At 34.1% G+C, this 22,173-nt stretch overlaps 1 protein-coding gene across 1 annotated transcript in view; it reads left to right on the top strand.

The window, feature by feature from the left end:
- The window catches only part of ENTREP2 (endosomal transmembrane epsin interactor 2), a 100,657-nt gene that overhangs the window by 51,070 nt on the left and 27,414 nt on the right, over positions 1-22,173 (top strand). The window contains exons 3-4 of the mRNA XM_065733738.1: positions 7,365-7,475; positions 12,231-12,362. Of these exons, the coding sequence (XP_065589810.1) occupies positions 7,377-7,475; positions 12,231-12,362 (231 nt within the window). The 5' untranslated portion in view covers positions 7,365-7,376. The remainder of the gene's footprint in view (positions 1-7,364; positions 7,476-12,230; positions 12,363-22,173) is intronic.

Below are 22,173 nucleotides of genomic sequence, written 5' to 3'. Positions count from 1 at the left end.
CAAGAGGAGCAGATTATTGTGAGGGTTTGAAACGTGCCAGAAAAGTTTTCCATATACCAAAATGAATTAATACAAATCTACATGCAAATGTTTGTTGCCCTGTTGATAATGGCAGGGAGATGATAGAACCAGCAGAGCGACTGTCGAAATGATCTGTTTGAACTGAGTTTTTCATTTTCCAATGACAACATCCACTTTAGAAATGTGTGACTGTTAAAAATCAAAACAGCAAAGAAAGAGTAGATGCTGAATTTTCTAGTTCTGAGAAATTTCTGTTTAATCAGTTTATGATCTTAGAGTGCTAGAGCTTTATTGTGAAATCAGGGCTCCTGGTAGGCTTCCCTAAAAAATATTAAAATCAACTGTGAATTGGTACCTCTGTAATACAGCATCACAGAAATAACAAACGTAGTGTTAACATGTAGAATGTGACAGTGCTGAACTCACTTGTGTTGCAGTCCCTCAGCTTGATCATGTGTGGAGATAATCTGTTTTGCCATCAAAATATCTGCCTATCTAAATTACCTTTACTGATAGAGAATTTCTTGTCGATATTGAATGATACGCTGTCATTATAAGATATCAGAAGAGATTAGCTTTGGTACTATCAGATATTTCCCTTTATCTCTCTCTGTGTATATGGAGACAAGGTCACATTTTTGATTCTAGAGATCTTCAAAAGCTTTAGAAGCTGCTATTGAATCCCTACCTTTATTGTTATATACTGCTACACAGTGTCACAGGAAGAAACTGGACTACATATTCTGGCCCTTAAGTACATTTTGTTGTTGATGATGCAAGTCCTGCTGGAAGTACACAGTGCCCCATTCTGTTCATGCGCCGTGCTCTTGGTGACAGCTTTCAGGTGATTGTTTTGAAGATGGAATGTACTGACTCTTGGTCAAAGCCAGTTGCTACTCTGAAAAATAGAGGACAGCTGTACCTTTTTCTTACAAATTAATGACAATAGCATTTATTATTACCTCTATTAACATTATTTAATCAGTAGTATCTATTTATTTTTTCATACACAGAAAAAAAGGAGTGAAAATATTGGCCAGCAACAAGTAATAAATAAACTGAACTAAAAGTTTGTGTGGATGAAGACAAGTCAGTAGAGCCTTTAGCACAGTCAATTAAAATTGTGCATTCCAAATTTAATTTTAAATGTCTTCATTTGAGGTATTTAGCTTTGAAAATATGAATAGTTTAGAGTAGTTTAATAATTATAACAAGGTTTCAGCTTTCTCTTAAGTCAGACAGCCTCATTAGACCTAGTCAAAAGGATTTGTGTCTGTGGGAAATTTAATTTGATTCAGTAATGTCTGGAATTGAATGGTTTTACATATTTCAGCATAAAACAATATAGTTTGTGTTTTTTCACATAGCAGTAAGTCTTTAACATGGTGTTGTGTTGCAGAGCAGAGAATATTTCTGCATGTTTAATATAGATCATTACTTGAGACCAATAGAGAATATTGTTGTTGAGACCTTTTATTTTAATTTGGGCGAAGGACATGGAATGCTCAATTAAACAGATTTGAAATGCCAATGATTTTTCATTATCAGTCACTTCTTGGCAAATGTTCAGAGAGAATTTTGAAAATGATATATTGAATCATGAAATAGAAGAGTCTCTATTATGAAGGAAATAATGGGAAGGTAAATTTTGCTTCTTATGCACTTGGAAACCATTAGACAACAGTGTTAGTGCAATCACCTTTTCTGTGCAGTAAGTTTTACAAATGGGTTCACTTTAGAATGATCTGTGGGTTATATATTTAATTACATAAATTGTAATCAAATCAACCTTTAGCTTTATCTTCTGATATTTTTGTGTTGTATAGTTCATAGCTGAATAAATAAGGCCAGAAGGGATCTGTAGGATCACATAATATGACTGAGCCCAAGAACCTCATCCATGAACACCAAGACTACTTCTGGAATCACGGCACACAACAAAAATAATTCAAAAAATGTTATTTTGTGTTGCCTTTATAATGAACATTCCACCATGTTCATAGAAACTGTATTCAAATAGCTAATAATTCTTAGTAAAAATCAAGACCTGGATCTGAATCTACTAATAGTGGAAAGCCAAAACTAGGCACAGTATTACCTTTCTTTCTACGAAGTTTGAGATGCCCTTCAGTTTTACTCATGGTAGGATTTTGCGTTGGCCACAGTTTTGAGTCAGATCTGTTTGGGCATTCTTTTATTGTGAACTGTGTAGGAAAAACAAACCAATAAGCTTTTAAAGGCAGATTTTCATAGAATATAAACTCTAATAGTTACCTTTTATAATCGGATTACATAAGACAGGGTAGGAATTCTTGGAATCCAGGTAACTTTATGGCAAGTCCTTGCAAATTTACTTGCCTCAGTTGTTTCCCGAGTGGCAGCATGCCACTCCATTTCCACTGTCATGTCCCTGATGTGGTTATGTTCGTCGTGGTTACTACTGCCTTCTCCCTGAGCTATGCTCTGTGCTCAGACCCTCTTGTCCACATCTAGGGGTATCAGGAATCCTTCCTGCCCTGAGCAAGCCCAGAGCTCCTCACTGAGAGGGTGCTCATTGTGCCTCTCTTCGTGCTCCATGCAGGTGTTGCTTTGTAGTGCACATTGCTCCAGGTTGAACAGAAGAAACAGTGCCCATTGCAGTATTCAGTCTTTGGATTATTTTTTTAAATATAATTAGATTTTTAAGATTAAAAAAAATGTTTGTAAGAATAATAATAAAGTATAACTATTACTACTTGATTTAATGAGAAGTAATTTGAATTCTTAGAATTATAAGTTGGTAGGTTTCCTAATTTCTGCAAAACTTACAGAGGGACCATTTGAAGAGAGTACAAATAAAGACTATTATCAGCTAGTCAAGGTAATATAATAATGCATTATACTTATTATAAGGATTATGATTAAGAAGTCAAGAAAAAATAGTCTGAAATAAGGTGAGGTATGAATTTACAGTCAGGCAGAGTTTCTGCATAGTTTTCTATAACTACTAGGTTCAGTATTTCCCTTTCAGTAATACATATAAAATGCTAGGGGTTCTTAGGAAAGAAATACAGAAAAAGGTATAATATCTTCTTATATGTGTCACAGTTTTAAATCCACATGTTGAATGCTGAGTGCAATTCCAATTACCTCAGTGAAAAAGCTAAGAGAAGGGTGGCAGGAATAGTGATAGGTATGATGACTCTTAGTTTTGATTAAGACAGCTCCAGTTTTACAGATGACATTGCTGGCCTTGAAAAGGTCAGTACGAAATAATAGTTGATAACTTTTCTTGGCACAAGGTGACCCTAAAGAAAATGGCAGATTTTGGAACAAAGAAAGTATTTCTTGTGGCAGCACATACTTCAATCATGGAACCCATCGTAGGGAAGCTAGTTTAACCATTTTGTTATCTGTACTACACTAGTCAATAAAGCCTTCAGAGATCTGTCCTGAATCAGAGTCATATCAGTTTTTATGAATTTGTATCATGATTAAATATGCTTACAGCATGTAATACATTTCTTGAAATGTCATGTTTTTCCATCTCTTCTACTGACATAAGTTTTTATTAATGATACAAAATATAAGAAATGTAACGTGCTACTTATAACACGTTTATAGGTATATCATTGAAAGAGAGAGCACTGAGTATTGAATACTGTTCTAAAGCACAACATAACATTCAAAGTTTGTTTTCTTGGAGTGTGCTTGACAACCATTTTGATGATGACTTAAGCTGTGTATTAGTGTCAAGTAATTGTTCGGGGAATTACAGCTGTCTTTTACATTTGTTTTTCCTAGTTGGATGTTCAAAACAGAATGAACTGAAAACACGAGGCAAAACTCTGTCAGTGATAAATATTCTCTTAATGGCATGTACAGTTTGTAAAATAATAATGTGTGTATGTATACTTGCATTTTTAAATTAATGGACTTCTCATCTATTAAGAAAGTTGAGTGCATTGCAGAAAATTCTGCTCTGTGAATGGAAAGTTCTTTACTCATTTTTTTTAGAATACTAAAGTGGATATTTTTTCGAATACTCAAGTGGCTAAATTTTCAAAGTAGCACTTTATATCATTTTTAATCACTTAGCAAAAGTGGTTTTGTATTAGAAACGTGAAAAAGGAATAGTAATTATCAGAATAGAAAAAAGTAAGCAGTAAATGTGCTTCATTTTTTGAACATTTTCCCTGTACCTGAACTCCCAATCCTAATGGTTTTTGTGTTACCATTTATTTGGGAGATTTGTTTACAAGTCTTATTTTAAAGGTAGGACTACAAATAACTTCCTTTATGGTGGAAAATTAACATGACCTATTAGCATTTGGGCTAAAATATTTTTTTCTTTCAACATGGAAAGTATTACGGTCTTAATGCATCATAAACTGTGCCTTGAAAATGCAAAGTGGAGAGCCCACAGTTTTCATTCTGTGCAGATAAGTGCATTGTGATATTTAATTAAGTGTACATGTTGGGACTGCGATGTTTAAAACTCATCCTTGATGCACTGGGCGTATTCGTATTATAAACAGTTTTCAGAAATGTATAATTAAATTAAAGCAGTTTCTGTAATAATTAAATGGGATAATTCCACACCAAATTTTAAATTGCATTCTTTAGTTATTGCCTATCTTACAGTCCCTCTTGATATTTTGCAAAATATTTTTCATCAGGTTGATATTGCAAAGATAATTAAGGCTTATCGGAGTACCTGTGTTAATTAAACTTTATTGCTTCTGTTTAGGCTCATCCTCTCTAGTAATTGCAGCACTTTACCAAGGAGGTAGTGTCAAAAGCAAATTTACAGCAAAATGTATATATTTATTACAGTTTAATTGATGTGTGCTCCACATTCATGTAGAAGTTTGGCAGATTGAGGGGAAGGGAGGAGAAACAAAATGAAAGGGAGCAAGGAAGTGCAGGCTGACTTGACTTTTCATATCCAGGCTGCTAAAGGTGACATCTTTGGATGGACTTCAGTTTTTGAAGAGAAATGTAGAGTAGGGGGATTCATAAGAGAACAAAAATGTGTTATCTTCCCACTCATTAAGTGTATTATTATTATTAATCTATTTATGTTTTGCTAACAGAGGCAGCTTCTTAAGTGGGTTTTAGTTTGTTCTAATATTGTTTTTATTGTTGATGTGTTAGAACTCTGAGTCTCGTGCCTTTTCCCTTTGAAATGTTACAAAAATGAATCAATCAAATGTCTTCTGTGTAATGCTGTTAGATATTTCTCTCTTTTTTAAAAAAGAACTGAATACTTCAAACATTTCTGTGCTGCAGTGAAGCATAAAATGGCATGTCACTATGTTCGATATCTATTTTATACTTACTTGAAAGACAAAATTTGGAAATACTATTTTTTTGGTAAATTGAGATTAATTTATACACAATATGATTTTAGTCAAATGAGGGCATCTTCATTACCTTCATTTTATACTTGAGCAGTATATTCATTAAAAACCCCTTGCTATAAAAAGCCTATATTTACTGCGGATACATTGCATAATCCATTTTGAGTCCTTTGTTAGGAACCTGATGTTCAAGAGTGAATATTTAGATACCTTCCAGAAATAAATGGGTTATGATGGGAAGCATAATGAATCTGGAATCTTACAAATTCAGTCACCATTTTTCTTTACTTGGAAATCTTCAGCATTAGAAATACAGAAGCTAATATGACAAACATTAACATTGTTATATCATCCCTTAATCAATAAAGCCTCAAGTGAAATGTTAGGAAAGCATGATTAGGTCTACTTAGCACTGTGTCAGGCACTTCCTACCAACTTGATTTCATCTGTGAACTTACTGAGGGTGTGCCCAATCCCCTCATCCAGATCATCAATAAAGATATTGAACAAGATGAGCCTCTATGCCAAGCCCTGGGGATCACCACTTGTGCCGCGGCGCCATTCTTCACCACGCTCCGGGCCCAGCCCTCCCGCCAGTTCTAAGTCATAGTTTGCCTGCTGCACAATGGCTTCCAACTCTTCCTGTATGTTGCCCATTCTGCATGCACTGGTGTAGATGCACTTCTCAGCTGAGCCGTTTCATCACACTTAGCCTTATGTATTGTAGCTAGAAAGGTAAAGCATATTACTTACCCTCACACCATGTCTTTTTCACTTGTGAGCCTATTCCAGTCAGTATAAAGTTACAGGTTGTTCACCTTTGTTACTTCAGTGGTTAATGAAATGCAAGAATTTCATCTGAAATGTACTTCTGAGAGCAAAGGTGACTGATGGTTTCTTTTTATTTTTTTAATTCGAACAAGTTTTGATGGCCATTGCACTTCTTTGAAGATGTGAATTCTCAGGAAGCTTGTGTGTGGCTCTTAAGAGGTATATAATGTAACCAGTAACGTGGACTTTTTCCAGAACAAGTTGTAATATGAGGCTGGCGTTTGAGATACTGGCAATTTAAAAGAGAAATAATAATTAATAAAAACAGGGAATTGATTTTTCTCAAAGGGTCCATAGAACTTTGCAGTAAAAGAGCTAGAAGGAGTTCACTTGTATTTGAATAAATAAGCTGAATATTTAGAAAACGAAAACAAGGACCCTAGATATTAACAGAATACTTCTAGGAGATACAACACAGTATTTATTTATTTCAAAAGCATATTGAGTACATGTTTGTTCTTGTTCTCTTCCTGCCTGTGTCTTTCGATTTCCCTATGTGTTGAGTTCTTCACATACTGGTATTTGTCTGCTCATACTGGCCCAGCATTTCTATGTTTATAGCAATAAAATGATAGTTAAGCTGCTACAATCAAGTAAATGATTGTTTTCACATATTTTGAGAAGAGGGTGAAGGAGTCATTAACACAGCGAGTAGCTGATATGGAGTATGTTGTTTAAATTGTAGCTGTTTAAAAATCACGTAGATTATTTATCAGGAATCTTTTTCCAACTTACACAAACTCATTACGCGTGCTTTTCATCAATACTTTTCCTCTTTAAGGTGCTTATGTCCTCATCAAAAAGGAGTCTGAATTGTTTTAAGACTGCTTTTGATTATAAAAGCACTTTTTGTAAATTATGTTAATTAATACAACCATGAGTTTTTAGAATATTTGACCAATATGTGAGACAAATGGGTGGTTTTGACTATCACTTACTTTTGTCCAGGCATTTCAAGTCTGGTTTTGCTTTTGCTGTTTATTGTGCGAGGTTCAGTTTAAGATTAATGGACATTCTACATTCTTCTTAAAAACATATAAAGTCCATTTAACATCCATCTTATTGTGTGTTAGGAAGGAAGTTCTTGAACATCTAAATGATTATTTTCTCCTCTTTGCCTCCTGCAGTGAATAATCAGTAGTGTGCTTGTTTTTGTTTTTTGTTTTCCAGATAACCTTTTTCATGCTGCTCTCTGCAGTGTGTGTAATGCTGAATTTAGCTGGTTCCATTCTTTCTTGTCAGAATGCTCAGCTAGTAAAGTCCCTGGAAGGATGTCAGTTGGTGAGTAATGAAAAACAGGTTTCTTCTAAAAGGACCATGTATATATTTTTTCATTATTTTGCATTTTATACACACGCTGCTTTGATTTTTGAACAGTATGTGCTTTGTAGATCTGTCATTAGCCTTTACCGAGTGACAGGTCATGTTGGGAAAAATGTGAGAATTTAAGAACTAACATATTTACAACATATTTACAGTCTTTTCCCACCTTAAAGGACTTGCCTGTGTTGCAGGCAGAGTATGTGAAATAAAGACCCAATTCAAAGCAGTGCAGTGATTGCCATTTAATGTTAGAAGTGTCAGTTTTATCCAGTGTCTCCTTCTGTAGCTGGTATATTGCGTAGGCATGCTGATGGTTATGTTTTAGTATGTGTACAATAATATTATTGGACCAACATGAAGCAGTTCATTTGTAATTTCCAGAGCAAACGTGTGTTAAATAAGATACAGAACAATAATAAGTTGCCATAATATGACATACTTTGAATTGTTAGAAGGTGCAGTATACCTAAACTCTTTATGTTTTTATCTCATGAAAAAATACACATAGCCTTCCTGAAATCTCTAAATTAAAGTAAATATTAAAACAATGATTATTTTTCTTATAAATTTGGAAGACAAGTGGCATTAGATTCAAGAATGTTGAATGAGCTAGAGAATGTTTATGGACATGCATCAGTGCTCTTTTTAATGTAATCTGATGGTAAACCAATTAAATTATCTAAACTACATGAGTATGCATTCATAATAATGATTAAATATTAGGGTTATGCTTGTATTGGCCTTATCCTTTGGACACACACCAAAATGTTGACTTGAATGATAAAGAGAAAAGTGATTTTCATCTCTAATGTCAACAGGTGACTCAGCAAAATGCTTCCGTGCCTCTTCTTTTCAGGCCTTGTTTTCGGCTTGTTTTTTCTGTCCAGCAAAACCCTTCATCTTTTTGAAAGCAAGTGTATTTAATAAAACACAGTTAAAATAATATGAGTTCAACAAATATTTTTGAAAGACGCGTTAAAAATGCAGAACTGGAAAAGATTCGGGTGTAACCTGTCATGTGCTTTCACCTTGTTTAGTCAGCTTTTAAGCCTTTATTCTATATTCCAATCACCCATCCTGTTGTCTTGTTTTAAATGGGTGTGTCTGCAACTCCATAAATGAGCTACACTTTCTACAGTGTTTGTGATTTCCAGCTCTGGTTAGGGTAGTGGCTTTACAAAACCAAATAGCTGGAGCCAGATAGCTGAATGTGTGGAAAACCAGCAGTAACCCAATGAGAGTTGGAGCAGATTTTCCCTATATGTATTTTTTTTTAATTGGGAAACTTGATAGAAGTTCCTCTTGTTGTTATAGGAAATTGGAATTGTGCTGTAGAGCTAGAAAGGTCAGCTCAGGGAACCTGGAGCTGTTACAAAATGTATACTGTACTCTGGAATGGTGTTTTTTGAAACTAAATATCATAGGTATTTTTTATTGGGAGCTCTTTGAAGTGAATCTTACTGTTTTCTTTTGACATCTAAGCTTTGATTCTAAGACTATTTTTAATTTACTTTTGGCAATTGCACTTGTACCAAAGTTTTCCACAAGGTCTTAATGAAATGGCTGTGTACTTGCCTAGAAGAATAACTAGCTTCTCTAAAGAAATGCATTTTAACCTGCAGAGTCAAACAATTTTGTTTATGTCAGTTCATTACAAATAGTATCTTGGATTTGTTTCTAGGCAAAATGCTTTGCTGGTTGATACGCTGCATTCCATGTTCTCAAGGAATGCCATCTTGTCACATCTCATATAGAATAGCATCAAAGTCTCACTTAGTGTTTTTGGCATTTATTACACTATAGTATTAACAACAAAAAAAGTGAGTGTGTATTATAAATAATAATAATGGCTTAAGGGGTCCGTCTGAACCTGAGTATGGAATCAGCTGCTGTACTGTTGAAAGCTGCATGGTGAATACTGCTGCACAAGTGAGGTGACATTCAGCCTTCTTTTCTGTTCCCCATTAAAATAAATAAGTTAGTGTGTCACTTCACAGACAGATTTGAAAGAAAAGGTGCGTAGTAGAGAAAATTGTTAAAAGTTCTTAAAAAACATGTTTGCTACTGGAATAGAATTTTATTTTTCATTCTGATGCAGGTCTTTATATTTTATGAGTATGCTATATTTTCCAGGACTTCCTGATATTTTGCAAGAACTTTCATGTAAACAATTCTGTGTTTGAATTAAATTAAAGAATTGAATTGAATTAAAGAGAGAGTTGCAGAATCATGAATAGCAAGGAACCTCAAGAGATCAGGAAGTAGGAAGCTGTGGAGCATATTTCAGAATGTATCGAGATTCTTTCATAGATGTTGGATTATAACTGAGGAACTATTTCTGTTCTCAGTCTTCTTTTATGTAGCACCAGTTCATCACCTGAGATAAAAGTACAATTGGGATCTGTATTTTCTGTTAGAAATGTCAAGTATGTCTCACCTTGAGTCAGTGGCTGTTCTTCCTTAACAGTGACACCATGGATCACAGGGATAAGCATTCTAGCAGTAGGTAGCTTTGTCTGAAGTTTTGAAGTTGTAAAAACTTTTGAGCAGCTGAAGACTGTATTGATCTGCTATATGCCTAGTGCTGATGTAGCATGTATGCTGTAGCATTCTGACCGCTCTTTGATGCAACTCTAAATTGGAATTACAGGTTTCAAACCTCCCCTGTGCATTTATCTATCTGACAGTTCACACCATTACATGGGTTTGAGAGCAAGACCTCCCCAGTGGTGTTTCACATTTTTGTTGTTTTCTGTTGACTTGAGAAGCTAGGGTTGTCTGATTATAAACCACAGTTGGGTTTTTCTTGGATCTTTTCCTCTTTAAACAGAGTATTAAAAACTGTCAGGAATTGAAAAAAAACCTAAAATTTTTAAAGCATCTTCATGAATTGTATGCTAGTTAGAAATAAACAACACAACTTCTATGAACGTGCACAAACTACATGCTGTTTGTTTTACAGTCTATGACTTGAGGGTACCATCAGTCTGGATGAGTTGGTAGAGAGAGGAATTTCCAGTGCTGCTATGTAATGTGTGGGAAATGGCCTAATTTCAGTGCTCAGATTTTTAAAATAAAAAGAAGTCTTTTTTAGCAATTACACTGGCTAGAGGAATTGAAACCCACTGAGACAGCATTATTCTCTGAGTGTGGCTTCAATACTGTGTATGGAAAGCATTAAGTTATCTGCATCTCATCTGGTTATTTTTTTCTGTTTTTAATGGACTCTTTCAACTGTTGTTCTTGTTACCATCTTGAAAACTGAGAGTACTAAATAAGCCTGACAGGGGTGTTGATAAAATGTATATATACTTTAATCATTACATACTTAAACATATTAACAATTTTTGTATTCTTCAAGGCCGTATACAGTAAGGTAAACTTCTGTTGAAGTGATTCTACATGTATGGCGGTATGAGATACTTCTGCAGGGAATGCTTGTATCATAATTTCTTTGTTCAGGAAATTGGTAACACCATAGAGAATCATTTGAGTTAAAAATAGTAAATGCACATTTTCATTAGGAGGTTTTTGCTGGATTAGTGTCTGGAAAATTTGAAATACATTTCCCTTGTATTGGAGTAAATAGCACGGTAGTTCAGATTTCGTAGCAGCCAACTATTTTGCTTCTGTCTTTACTTAAAGGAATACAGCAGTGATTCAGGATGACTGAATAGTACCTGGAATCTATTATTCTTATAAAGAGGTGTCAAAATTTCCTCTGGGTGTCATTCTTAGTACTGATTATTGGACTGTAGAAACCTGGGATCCGGTATCTTTAAACTCATAGGTCAAATGATATGAATTCCTTTTCTCAGTACTAACTATTCAGTCCTAACAATTCAGATTGAATTGTAACAAGTGACCTGGAGAGGTAGGGCACATCCATTTATCAGTCCTTTAAATAACCTGCAAAAATGAGGATGAAGAAATCATAGAATTATCAAATTGAGAAAATAAGTGCAATGACAATTCACGTTAGCAGACCAGATAAAAACCTTTCTGGAGATAAATTTTGGCTTAAAACTCTTTGTTGGAAGGAGGCAGAAAAATAGATGATGCTATTCTTCCTCCATCTCAAATATGGAATTCAAAATCAGTATTAACAATTTTCTTTATTGAGAAAAATGGAAATATTTTATTATCACTCACAGATATCTAATGAAAGTCTAATGCTTAATGAATACTTACTGTATTCAGAACAAACCAAACTTAGGAAAACAGTAGGCAAATCTTTTCCAAAGTGAATGTATAAAATTACATTTTAACTCTGATTTTCTCCACTTTTTCTTAATGCTGTGTTCTCTCTTCTTAAGTATATGACATGGTTTTCTGCTGTAATTATTATTGTATGTATGTGTAAGCATACATGACATTTGTGACCATAAATTACTTTTTTCTTTTTTTAATCTTTCCCCATTGCATAGGATTTCATTTGTATTCATTGACAGTAGTTTCATCTGCCTCTGCAAAGCAAACCTTTTCAGTAGTCACTGTTCTTTAGTATTGTCTACTTGTATTTCACCTGTTCTTATAGCTTCTGTTAGCCAATGGATGACATTCTGCTCCAGGGGGATTATCATAAACAATGGAATAAAAGTTTATATTTTAGATTTGGTAGTCATTGCTGTCACAATAGATGTAAATGTAATTGTTGAGAAGTGTTCTTCGATTTACTGATGATTTCTCTGACTTTTTTTTTTCCTTCCTCAGATTAAATTTGACAGTGATGGTGTCTGTGTGTGCTGTGAAATGCAGCATCAAACATCAGGTTGCAGTAACCTTGGAGAAATGCTGAAACTGAACCCTCTGCAGGAATGTAATGTTGTGAGGTTGACCCTAAAGGTGCGTTATAAGAAGGATAAGCAGTTAATTTCAATTTTAGGTAGTAAGTATCTAGAAAGAGAAAAGCATGTGATGAAAGGAGAAGCTGGTGGTGTTCTCAATGTTTGTATACTTGTATCTGAAAACATGGAAAAAACAAAACAAACAAACAAACAAAAAAAACCCAACCAAACAAAAAAAACTTAATCCAGCAGAATTTAATACTTAAAAGTTTTGTTGTTTCAGATTTCATGTTATACATTCAGTATCTTGATTTGCACGCATAACTGTTTTCTTAGATTTTCCTAAACCAGAGGCTGTGCTTGGTTATAATGAATGTTTGTACTAAGGAGTTTAGGGATTAGGTTATAGATTGAGGCCTGGATACTCAAAGTTATGTTGATATTTGAAGCTGTATTTTTAAGTTCAAAGTTCAAGACAGGTGTAAGTCCTGCAAAAAGTGCTGTACTTCTAACTTAAGAAAAGTAGACAAGAAAAAGGGATACTAAGTAAAGATTAGGTAGAAATTAAAAATTTGGTGTGGCAAAAACCATAGTAGCCAGAGTCTTGTAAGTGACAAAGAGGCAAATACTTAACAGATGAAGTATTAACTACCATTTGGAATGCCAAATTCAGGATTCTATTCAGTGGTGTGGTGCTTTAATATGAAGGAAAGGCAATATTCAGTGTCTAATAGATGCAAAAATGCGAACTTGTAGTAAAGAAAAACCTGACTGGTTGGTCTTATGAAAATGGATAGAAATGATTACTTTCTGTACTTATGTCTGTAAAGAAAACTTCAACAACAGAGAGAAAGTAACTGACTCTTAGAGGACATTGTCAGCATATGAAGTGTGTATGAGCTTCATTTACTGGAAATCAGGGCAAGGTTTCTAACAAATACAGCAGTAAGAATAGACGCACAAAATATTATTTCTTGTAAAATCATAACTCAGTCACTTATAAAGAGAAATTGGTGACGTATCTGCTTGCACCAGCAAAAGACTGAATTAAAATCAAGGGTTGCTGTGAATACAAGCATTAATTGTGATCAGATAATTTCAGTTAAGAGAGGATGACAATAATGTTTCTTAAATCTTTCATTTTTAGTTCTGTTTTTGTTTGCTTTGGGAGTTCTGTATTCCTGGCAAATTTAAGAACAATAGGCCACTAATCATACAACGACAAGGGAAAAATAAATAAATAAACAAAGATAACAGCATGTTCCTTTAAAAAAAAATGACTGAGAAAAAGCTCATTTTTTCTTTAATTTCAATTTATGACTAGAGTGTGATTTTGGGAGAAGACATTTTTTACTAGAATATCGTTCATGCTCATTATTTAGGATGCCAGGATAAGAGAAAATGTAGAATACCAAGGTTAAGGTTATAAATTATTATGAATAATGTTATGCAAGTTCCGTTCTTCTTCTCTTAATTGAGACTGGAGGAACATCTCACATTTCCACTAAGTAACATGTGCTTTTTGATGGTGGTAACTACAGGAGGTGCATTGTAAACAGAATGATGGCACACGTATCACCTGTCTGATCTTGTTCCCATTAAGACTTCCTTGACTGTCTGTCATCTGATGTGCCTATTCCAGCTGACTTTTATTCAAGTAAAACCTGAAAAAATGCAGGAGCTGAAATCTCCTGTACACGTATATGTGTGCAGACATATAAACAGATGTAATTGTAAATCTGGTGTCATCTCTGGGTTACACTGCTGACTGTCCCTCAGGCATAGTCCCATATCTATTTCAAGATGAGATAGATATGAACAAGATAGCTTTTTCTTGTTGTCGTTGATAATGTTACAATTAAATAGGTGTAGAATGCTGACATGTTGTTCTGCAACAAATGTTGCTTGGTTTATAGGCAAATTTTTTAGAAGTGATTTTTTCTTTTAACTTAATTACATGGTGTTATTCTACTGAATGTAATTTTACCAAATTGAATCACTTAATTTCAAATTTTTAGGCTAGAACAGGCTGAAACTAGGAACCAGTGTTTTTAGTACAGGGACTGAATTTTCTTGACAGTCCTCACCTGAGGAAACTATTTCTTCTTTCTGAACTCAAAATATCCTGGAATTACAAAAAACATCCTTGCAACAAAGCTTATATTCTTGAGCTTTTGCTCTGGAAGGATGAATATAGTATAGAAGATGGAATTATTTTCTAGTGTGTTATTAATCTATGCTATAGGCATGTAAGAGCATAATGTTATGTGGCTTTGATTTAGAAACTATTTAGATTTTTTAATTTCTTTAACAGCTTATATAGTCCAGAATGCATTCAATGATGCATGCTAAATTGTGAATATATATATTTCCTTCCTATTTTTACTCAAGTGTATTTGTAGAGTAGTTTTGTGGCTATACAGGCTAAGTAGAAGCTATCCACCTTTATTTTCAGGACAAATAATTGTTTTACAGCTACTGAAATTGAAGTACAACATTAAATAATGAAATTGTTTTTCAGAGTACTGATTCCATTCATTAGCATCTTTATTAGGGATTTATGTAGCATAGGTTTCTTGCAATTTTCCACGTAAATTTTTCCTTCTATCTCCTTTGAATCAAAATTTATTTTTGCTGTGTGATGACCAAGTCCATCCGTATGTTTAATCCTTTTTTTTCCATTTAGAACATCATGGTTTCACCTTCATAACAGAGAAGGATCACTCCTAAGATGTTTTTTAGTTAGCAAAACAGTCTTCTTTGATGATCCTCTGGTTGCCTGTACAATCAAATACAAAGCAAAATCACTTTAAGACTTAATAATATATTAGAAATAGGATAAAGCTCAGTGGAAAAAAAACTTATCTAAAATAAAATTTTGAAATGCTGGAGTTATTAGAAGTTCTTTAACAGGTAACTGAAAATATTCTGTATACTCAGGATGTATTTGTCATACTGAACACCATCAAAAATAGAGCAGTTCAGATGTGGTCTTTTTGTGCTAAACAGCTGAGCTACAAATATTCAGAAGTTCAGAAAGACAGTTGTATTAACAGGCACAATCTGCTCGTTCTTTTCCTTCTTGTATATTTCTGTTCCTAGTTTATAATAATGAGTGAATATTGTTATGAACTTCTCTCATAGCTGAGAAGTTGCCTTTTTTCAATCACTGAAACCTGTTTACAGTGTGCTTGTGTAATTAATCTATGGAACTTCAGTATTTCAAAAGTATCTTACTAATATATTACCAGTACTACGTTTACTGTAGATACCTCAGTTGTGGAAGGATTTGCAAGCAAGCATACTAGCACTGAAGACCTTTTGTAGTTTACTTTTCTTAAGTAACTTTGCTATTTCTTTAAAAATATAGTAAATATTTTAGGCTCATGTAAAATATTACATCAAGTTGTGCCTTCATAGCATAAATCTATTTTATGAAACCTTGGCCATCCCTCCATATACAGTTCAATGGGAATATGAAACTTGTGTTTTTCTGAATTGGTTCCGAATTGTCTTCCAAGTCTTAAAGCAGCTTTTTTTTCCTGCTCTTTTTCAGAACTAACCAGTTAGAGCAATGAAGTTATGATTTGACTTAAAGGGAATATTTTCATCGAATTTACAAGAGTGGTACAGAGAGATTCATTTAATGGTCATTTACTTCTCATATCTATTTTCTGGTTAAGATGGTATTAAAAATGAGGCACCATAATAGAAGTCAATCAAGGAGAAAAGAAATCATTTTCACCGAAAGTGAAGCTGGCTTTAGCCCTTGATCAGTGTAGGTGTTAAAATCCATGTGTTCAGGGCCACTGGTTACAGAATGTCCTTTTTACACATCAGCGAATTTATTTTACTCCTTTTATTGATTACTGACCAAGCTTTCAAAAATTCACAGAACTTAAGAGCCTCCAGAAATACCAACCTTTTGTTTCCCCAGGAAAACAATCTTTTCAACCAGCAAATTCGGAGTGTTTTGTCAAGTACAATAGAAACTTGCCATTTCAATAGTGTTGTACAGGTTAGAACTTTTTAAGAAGGCCTGTCTTTGTGCTATGTTACTTATTTTTTGTTTTTGTGGGCCTAAGTAACTCAGTTCACAAAAGCTAATGCTATTTTAAATCTTGTAAATAATCTTAGAGAGAGAAAATTGGAGACAAAAAGTTTTGATCTGTGTTTTGTTACCTTCTAGAGCAAAATAGGTTTAAATGCAAGTTCTCAGTTCTCTGTAAGCAGCACAGGTGGATAACTTTTCATAATAGTTGAGAAAAAACAAGTACTTTGTTATAATAGTGCTTCATCTGTATATGTTAGGATTTTATTTATGTTAAATTCCCTAGCTTGACAATATAACAATAGATGCAGTTGAAAGTACAGTTCATCACTGTGATAAGAGGAGGCAAGAGAGTGATTGAATATTTAGCAAAGCTACATTTGAGTTTTTGTGAAGATATCCAGAGGTTCTTGTTTTAGGTATTTTTATTTACCTGGTTTTTATTCTGTATGTTGTGGGTATGTAAAAATATTATGGAGCTTCTGCAGTAGTTTCTTAGAAGACAGATTAAGCAAGGTGGTAAGTTGTTATTCCAAATAAAAATTATGCTGAAGTGTAAGATTTTATTGTGCTTGCACTGAAGTCCTTTGGTGAGATTGACATAACTTGACTTAATGGCAAGTCCTTACAAAACAGCTGGGTAATTGGAATACCAAAGTTTCAGGGAAACTTTCTCTTTTATGAGAATGTATTATGAATTTCTTGAATAAAGTGTATATTAAGGTGGAACGCTCCCATTCAAAGGTTAACGCCTTCTTACTGGCTTTGAGTATTGAGTTTGCTCCTGCTGTTGTGTTTGGAGTTATTTTATACATGATAGCAAAGTTCATTGGAAATATACCTTACTGACCAATTTTGTACGTAGATTGCTTTTGATCATTTGGTATTTTTCTTCTGGGCCTAAAATTACCTTGATGGGCGATGTTGAATACATGTATTATTACATGTACTGCAACCTGTTTGCAGCTGTGATTGATTAATAAGCCTTCTGAAAGACATTCAGTAGTTAATAAAGAGAAATTCAGTAGTAACTTTGCTTTCTAAGATGAGAAAATTCATTGTTGTCGGAGAAAATTGGTAGCATTCTTGTTTTACTTTGTATTAACTGTGATGGGATGAACAAATTACATTTTAAAGGAGAAAATTTCAGAAAGGGGAATACACTTCCATGAGAGTTCTTTGATGATAAGTGACTGCGTTCCTCTACTTTTCAGATTATTAATGTGAAATTCACTTAATTACTGTATTTTTTCATGTTGAATTCTATCTCAAGCAGGAGATTTTCTTTGTTTCTGTCAGGTAATTGTGTGTGCTAACATCTATTCTAGGTTGCTGTGCTAAGTAATTGTTTCTACAGTTGAAAGATGTGAGGTTAACAGAATGAATAATACCAAAAAGTATTATAGCCTAGATATTTTATAGGTGGTATGGTTAGACAGATTTAATTAATGATAAAAAAGTGATATCAAAGTGATAAATCAATCACCAATTTTTTCCCTGTTCCTGTTTAATACTACATGACCATACTATCATCCAGCAGTTAGATAGAAAACAACGAAAATGAGTTCTCAAAGCAAATGGTTTGTCAGTATTTTACTGTGTATTCTTTTTCTTACGATATTCACACTAATGTACATCATAAAATGATATATTTGGACTACCATATAATCAAAATTATTTTGATGCAAAATTCAACTTTTAGTACGTACTCAGGTGTTGTAACACAACTCCTTTTTAGAGGTGTTTCCTAGACCTTATGCAGTCTCAGAGAACTGCTTTGGCATAGTCGTTTGCCTGAAAGATAGTGTACTTGAAAAGATAGGCTGTATCTTCCTTGGACTGCACCAAGCAAGAAGTGGATGACATATAGCACTGCTGAGTGTAACTTGTTTTTATTTCGTATTTTTTGTAGTTTACTCTGGTAATCTTCATCTTGATAACATTTTGAGATGCATTCACTTTTGTCAGTGTATCTTCCCTTGCCTTCAGCCACTCACTAATCACAAAAAAAATCCCTGCAGTTTTCTCAGCAGTCACTAGTAAACTGGTCATGGAAAATGATGTGGAGAAAAAAGGTGAAGATCTGGCAATAGTATCTCAAGGTTTAACATGCTTGAACATGGTTAAAGTGAAGGGGGAAAGGTTGAACAACCAAAGGCATTGAAGTTTCTTAACTATTCTTTGTGTGATCTGAGCTCACTGACATATAAAGTGTTTAAGATCTCTTGGATATTTCAGAGTACAGCTGGGGGTATCCAAAAGCCTACGAAAGATGTAAGGTATCTATATGGTTTCTGTGGAAGGAATTGTATTTGGGCAGTCTTGCTTGGTCTGTGTCCAATTTCAGCTCCTTTCTGAAAGAAATCTTAAAGTTCCCTTCTATTCCTTCCTTAGCACAGCCAGGAACTGCTACAACTGCATCAATATGGCACAAACAAATCTGTGAGAGCAGGAACTCTTTGCAAACTCAAATTATGAACCCTAGCGATGCTGCTGAATATGGATAAATCTGGAAATAGTTTGTAAGTATACATGAGGTGTGTGTTTTGATAGGACACAAAACTCTGTGATGAAGGAGGAATAGCAAAATAATATAATAAGTAAAGATACCTACACCTTTAGGAGACTATCACATTGTGCAACAGCTGTCAGTGAAAAGTACATGTCAGTAAAAATCATCATAGGGAATGAAAGATTCCTTTAAAAAAGAAATGTATTGTCCACTCCAGTCAATGGACTTCAGTTGTGTGAATATAGTGGCCCTTCTGATGAGAAAGACTTTCTTGAGGTGGGAAAGGGAAAGGAGAATCCCACCAACTGCAGTCTGCTTAAGTTGCTTTCTGCTCATGTCAGACTGCTCTACTGTTTTCAGTCCCTGTATATTTTCCCTGAATTATATATTGGCTGATTGATTCCCTGCTATGGAGATCCACTTTTAGAATTCTTTATACACAGTAATAATAACAAATAGTAATAATAACAATGATGAGATTAACCAGCTCTAAAAGAAGTCTCACTTTAAAAATTACAGAACTCCTTCCATGTTTGCTTCTTAAGATAGGTTTTGCTCTGTGTTATGAATATATTTAACAGAGCTATGATACTGAATTATTTTCTAGCATATCAATTTAAGTAGTTAGGACTCTGTGGATGTCAACTCCTGTAAAATGCTGTGCATCAACATTCAAATCAGTTCCCCTCTCATTTCATTTTTTTTAATAGAAATATTTTAAAGAGGATTCTTCTGCTACTTAGTTGTTCAGTAATGTTTGGCTGATAAATGTTTGTGAACTTCTTTATTATAAATGGAAGAAAAATAATGCTCAAATATTCTTCTTTGTTCTCTGTGAGTGCTGGGGTTGTCTTTTTGTTGGTTTTTTTTCCCCCCTCTGGAACTGCCTTTGGAATACTAGAACATAGTTTCAGAGCTACCAGCAATTGCTTTCCAGTATTATGTTCATGAAGACTATTCTTTGGTATTGTTGCAGTGCGATCTGTCACTGTTAATCAGAGTGTTGGAACTTAAACACTTTGTTTTGGGTTTTTTTTTTTTTGAGAGTATAATTCTTATGAACAAGAGTGCTTTGAATGGAAGTACCTTTACCTTGTTTGCCATTTACAGTGAAAGAAAATTGATGTATACTCTGTAGGATTAAGGTAGGAAAATACGCTCTTTAAAATTTAGTTTACTGGTGTGAATACCTCTATGAAATGCCCCAAAATACCTTTAAACAGGCTCATAGTATCTAACCAAATAAATTATGGATCTCAGCAACTGCTGATGCCAGTTTTTGCTTAGACCTGGACAGCTTCAATGTGAAAATATATTGTTCCATTCCCTTCCAATAGTGAATGTGCAATAACATGTCTCACATGTTGCACTGAAGTAACAGAAAACTCTCATCTGCTCTATTGGTACTAAACAAAATACAGAAGGCCTTGACACAAGATTCCAATGAATTATCTTTTCACTGTTCATGGCTATAAAAATTTGCTCAAATAGCAAAATTTCATGTCCAGCCTTATGCAATTTTTTGGGAGAATATGATGGGTACCTGTTTTGGATGTCACACAGTTCATTAGCTCTCTTTTCAACAGACAGAAGCAAATTTTCTAGAGATTGTTATGTAGAACATAAAAGAGAAGGTTTTTTAAAGTTGGCTTCTGGTGTATTTCCTGTAAATTTAAGAGTTTCTGGAGGTTTATGAGATAGCAATAGTGTTATTTTCTTTTTTGTGTGTGGAAATGTAGTCACGAGCATAATCTGTAAATCATACTTGCAAAGATTATAGCTGAGGCAGCTTGCATTCATCAGCTAAAGTCTAAAAGCAATTGCATTTAAAATAAGTAAGTTAAATTTAAAAAAAAATGCATCAGGAATCTTTTTACAGGGCCATGGTTAAGGATTTTATAAGTATGGTGATACAAAATATTAACCTGTCACTTTGCTGGAGAAAACTACTTGTAGTGTGATTGGGTTCTATGTAACTGTTGGCATTCCTTGAATTAACACAGCAATGAAAACTGATTTGTGTCTGCTCACATATTTGGTGATTCCAGATAGAAATTCAGGATTTTTAAACTGCAGCTTACAAAGCCAGTTGCCTCAGTCATGTTACATTTCTGAATTCTGGAAACATGCAAAAAACAAACACGTACTGTGGATAGACCTATGAAATTTGTGTGGCTGGCAGTGCCTGCTTGTGTACCTGAGAGCACCAGAAAACCTAACTTGTGATCGATTCTGATACTTGTAAGCTTTCCCTGTAGCTGAACCGCTTTGATGTGAAGGTTTTATAGTTATGACATCAGTAAAACAATATTGATAATGGTTAAATTTTGGAACCAACTAAATTTTTTATTACAACCAGCTTGGAAAAACAAAATTTTTTACAAACCAAAAATAACACATTCCAGTCTAGCAAGTAGATATAAACCCAAAGGAGAGGTATTTCAGCATAAACAGATTGCATGTAAACAAGAGCAAGGATATGAGGAATCTCTCTTGTTTCTACTCAGCCTTCCCAAACATAAACAGTTGTGTGATATATTGGTGTGTATTAGATCTGACTGAGAGCTCCAACTTCGTTTCTTGCCAAAATTCTAAATTAAGTTAAATATATGTGCAATGTCAAAATGGCATTCTTGGCTGAAATACTTCCACTAGCTCTATTAATAGATCCACCTACTTTGGCAGGGGGTTGGACTCGCTGATCTCTTGAGGTCCCTTCCAACCCCTATGATTCTATGACTGCTTTTAGATTGGAGTAACAGTCAAGTTTGTCTCAAGCTAAGATGTGAAAGATTTGTTTCTTGGTGGTATGTAAGATGGAACTAAAATTATCTATTTTACTATGGCATTATTAATAAACATTAGGTTCTAACCAGGCAGTTTTTAACTATTTTTCAGAAGCAAACACAACAAAGGAAGATAAGGCACTCACAAAGTTAACTTTTAAAAGATAGTTTATAAATATTTAAGAACATCTATCAGATTAGTCTTTAGAGTATTAGTAGGTGATAAGCAGGCTAGTTGAGTTTCTTTTTAAGCTATAATGCTCCAAAAGTGAATTTTACTTCAGTTGTCTCCTGAGGTCTATCACTGGCATAATGAAGTTATGAAGATTAAACCATCTTTAGTCTCAGAGGTAGTAAAAACAAAATTTCTGAGATAGAACTTTGTGATTCTTTGTCAAAATTATTTAACTTTTTCATTTATATCCTTCACTCCTCCAAATTTCTCAGTGATTCCTCAGCAGTTCAAAGTATTAGCCTATGCTCTTCATTAATGTGTATCATAGGAATCCTACTAATAGAA

The sequence above is a fragment of the Cyrtonyx montezumae genome, unplaced genomic scaffold, assembly GCF_038088225.1.
Source record: "Cyrtonyx montezumae isolate F1298 unplaced genomic scaffold, pur_monq_1.0 scaffold_17, whole genome shotgun sequence".
Classification (NCBI taxonomy): domain Eukaryota; kingdom Metazoa; phylum Chordata; class Aves; order Galliformes; family Odontophoridae; genus Cyrtonyx; species Cyrtonyx montezumae.
The sequence above is the reverse complement of the archived record's forward strand: the minus strand, read 5'-3'. Positions and strand labels throughout refer to the sequence as shown.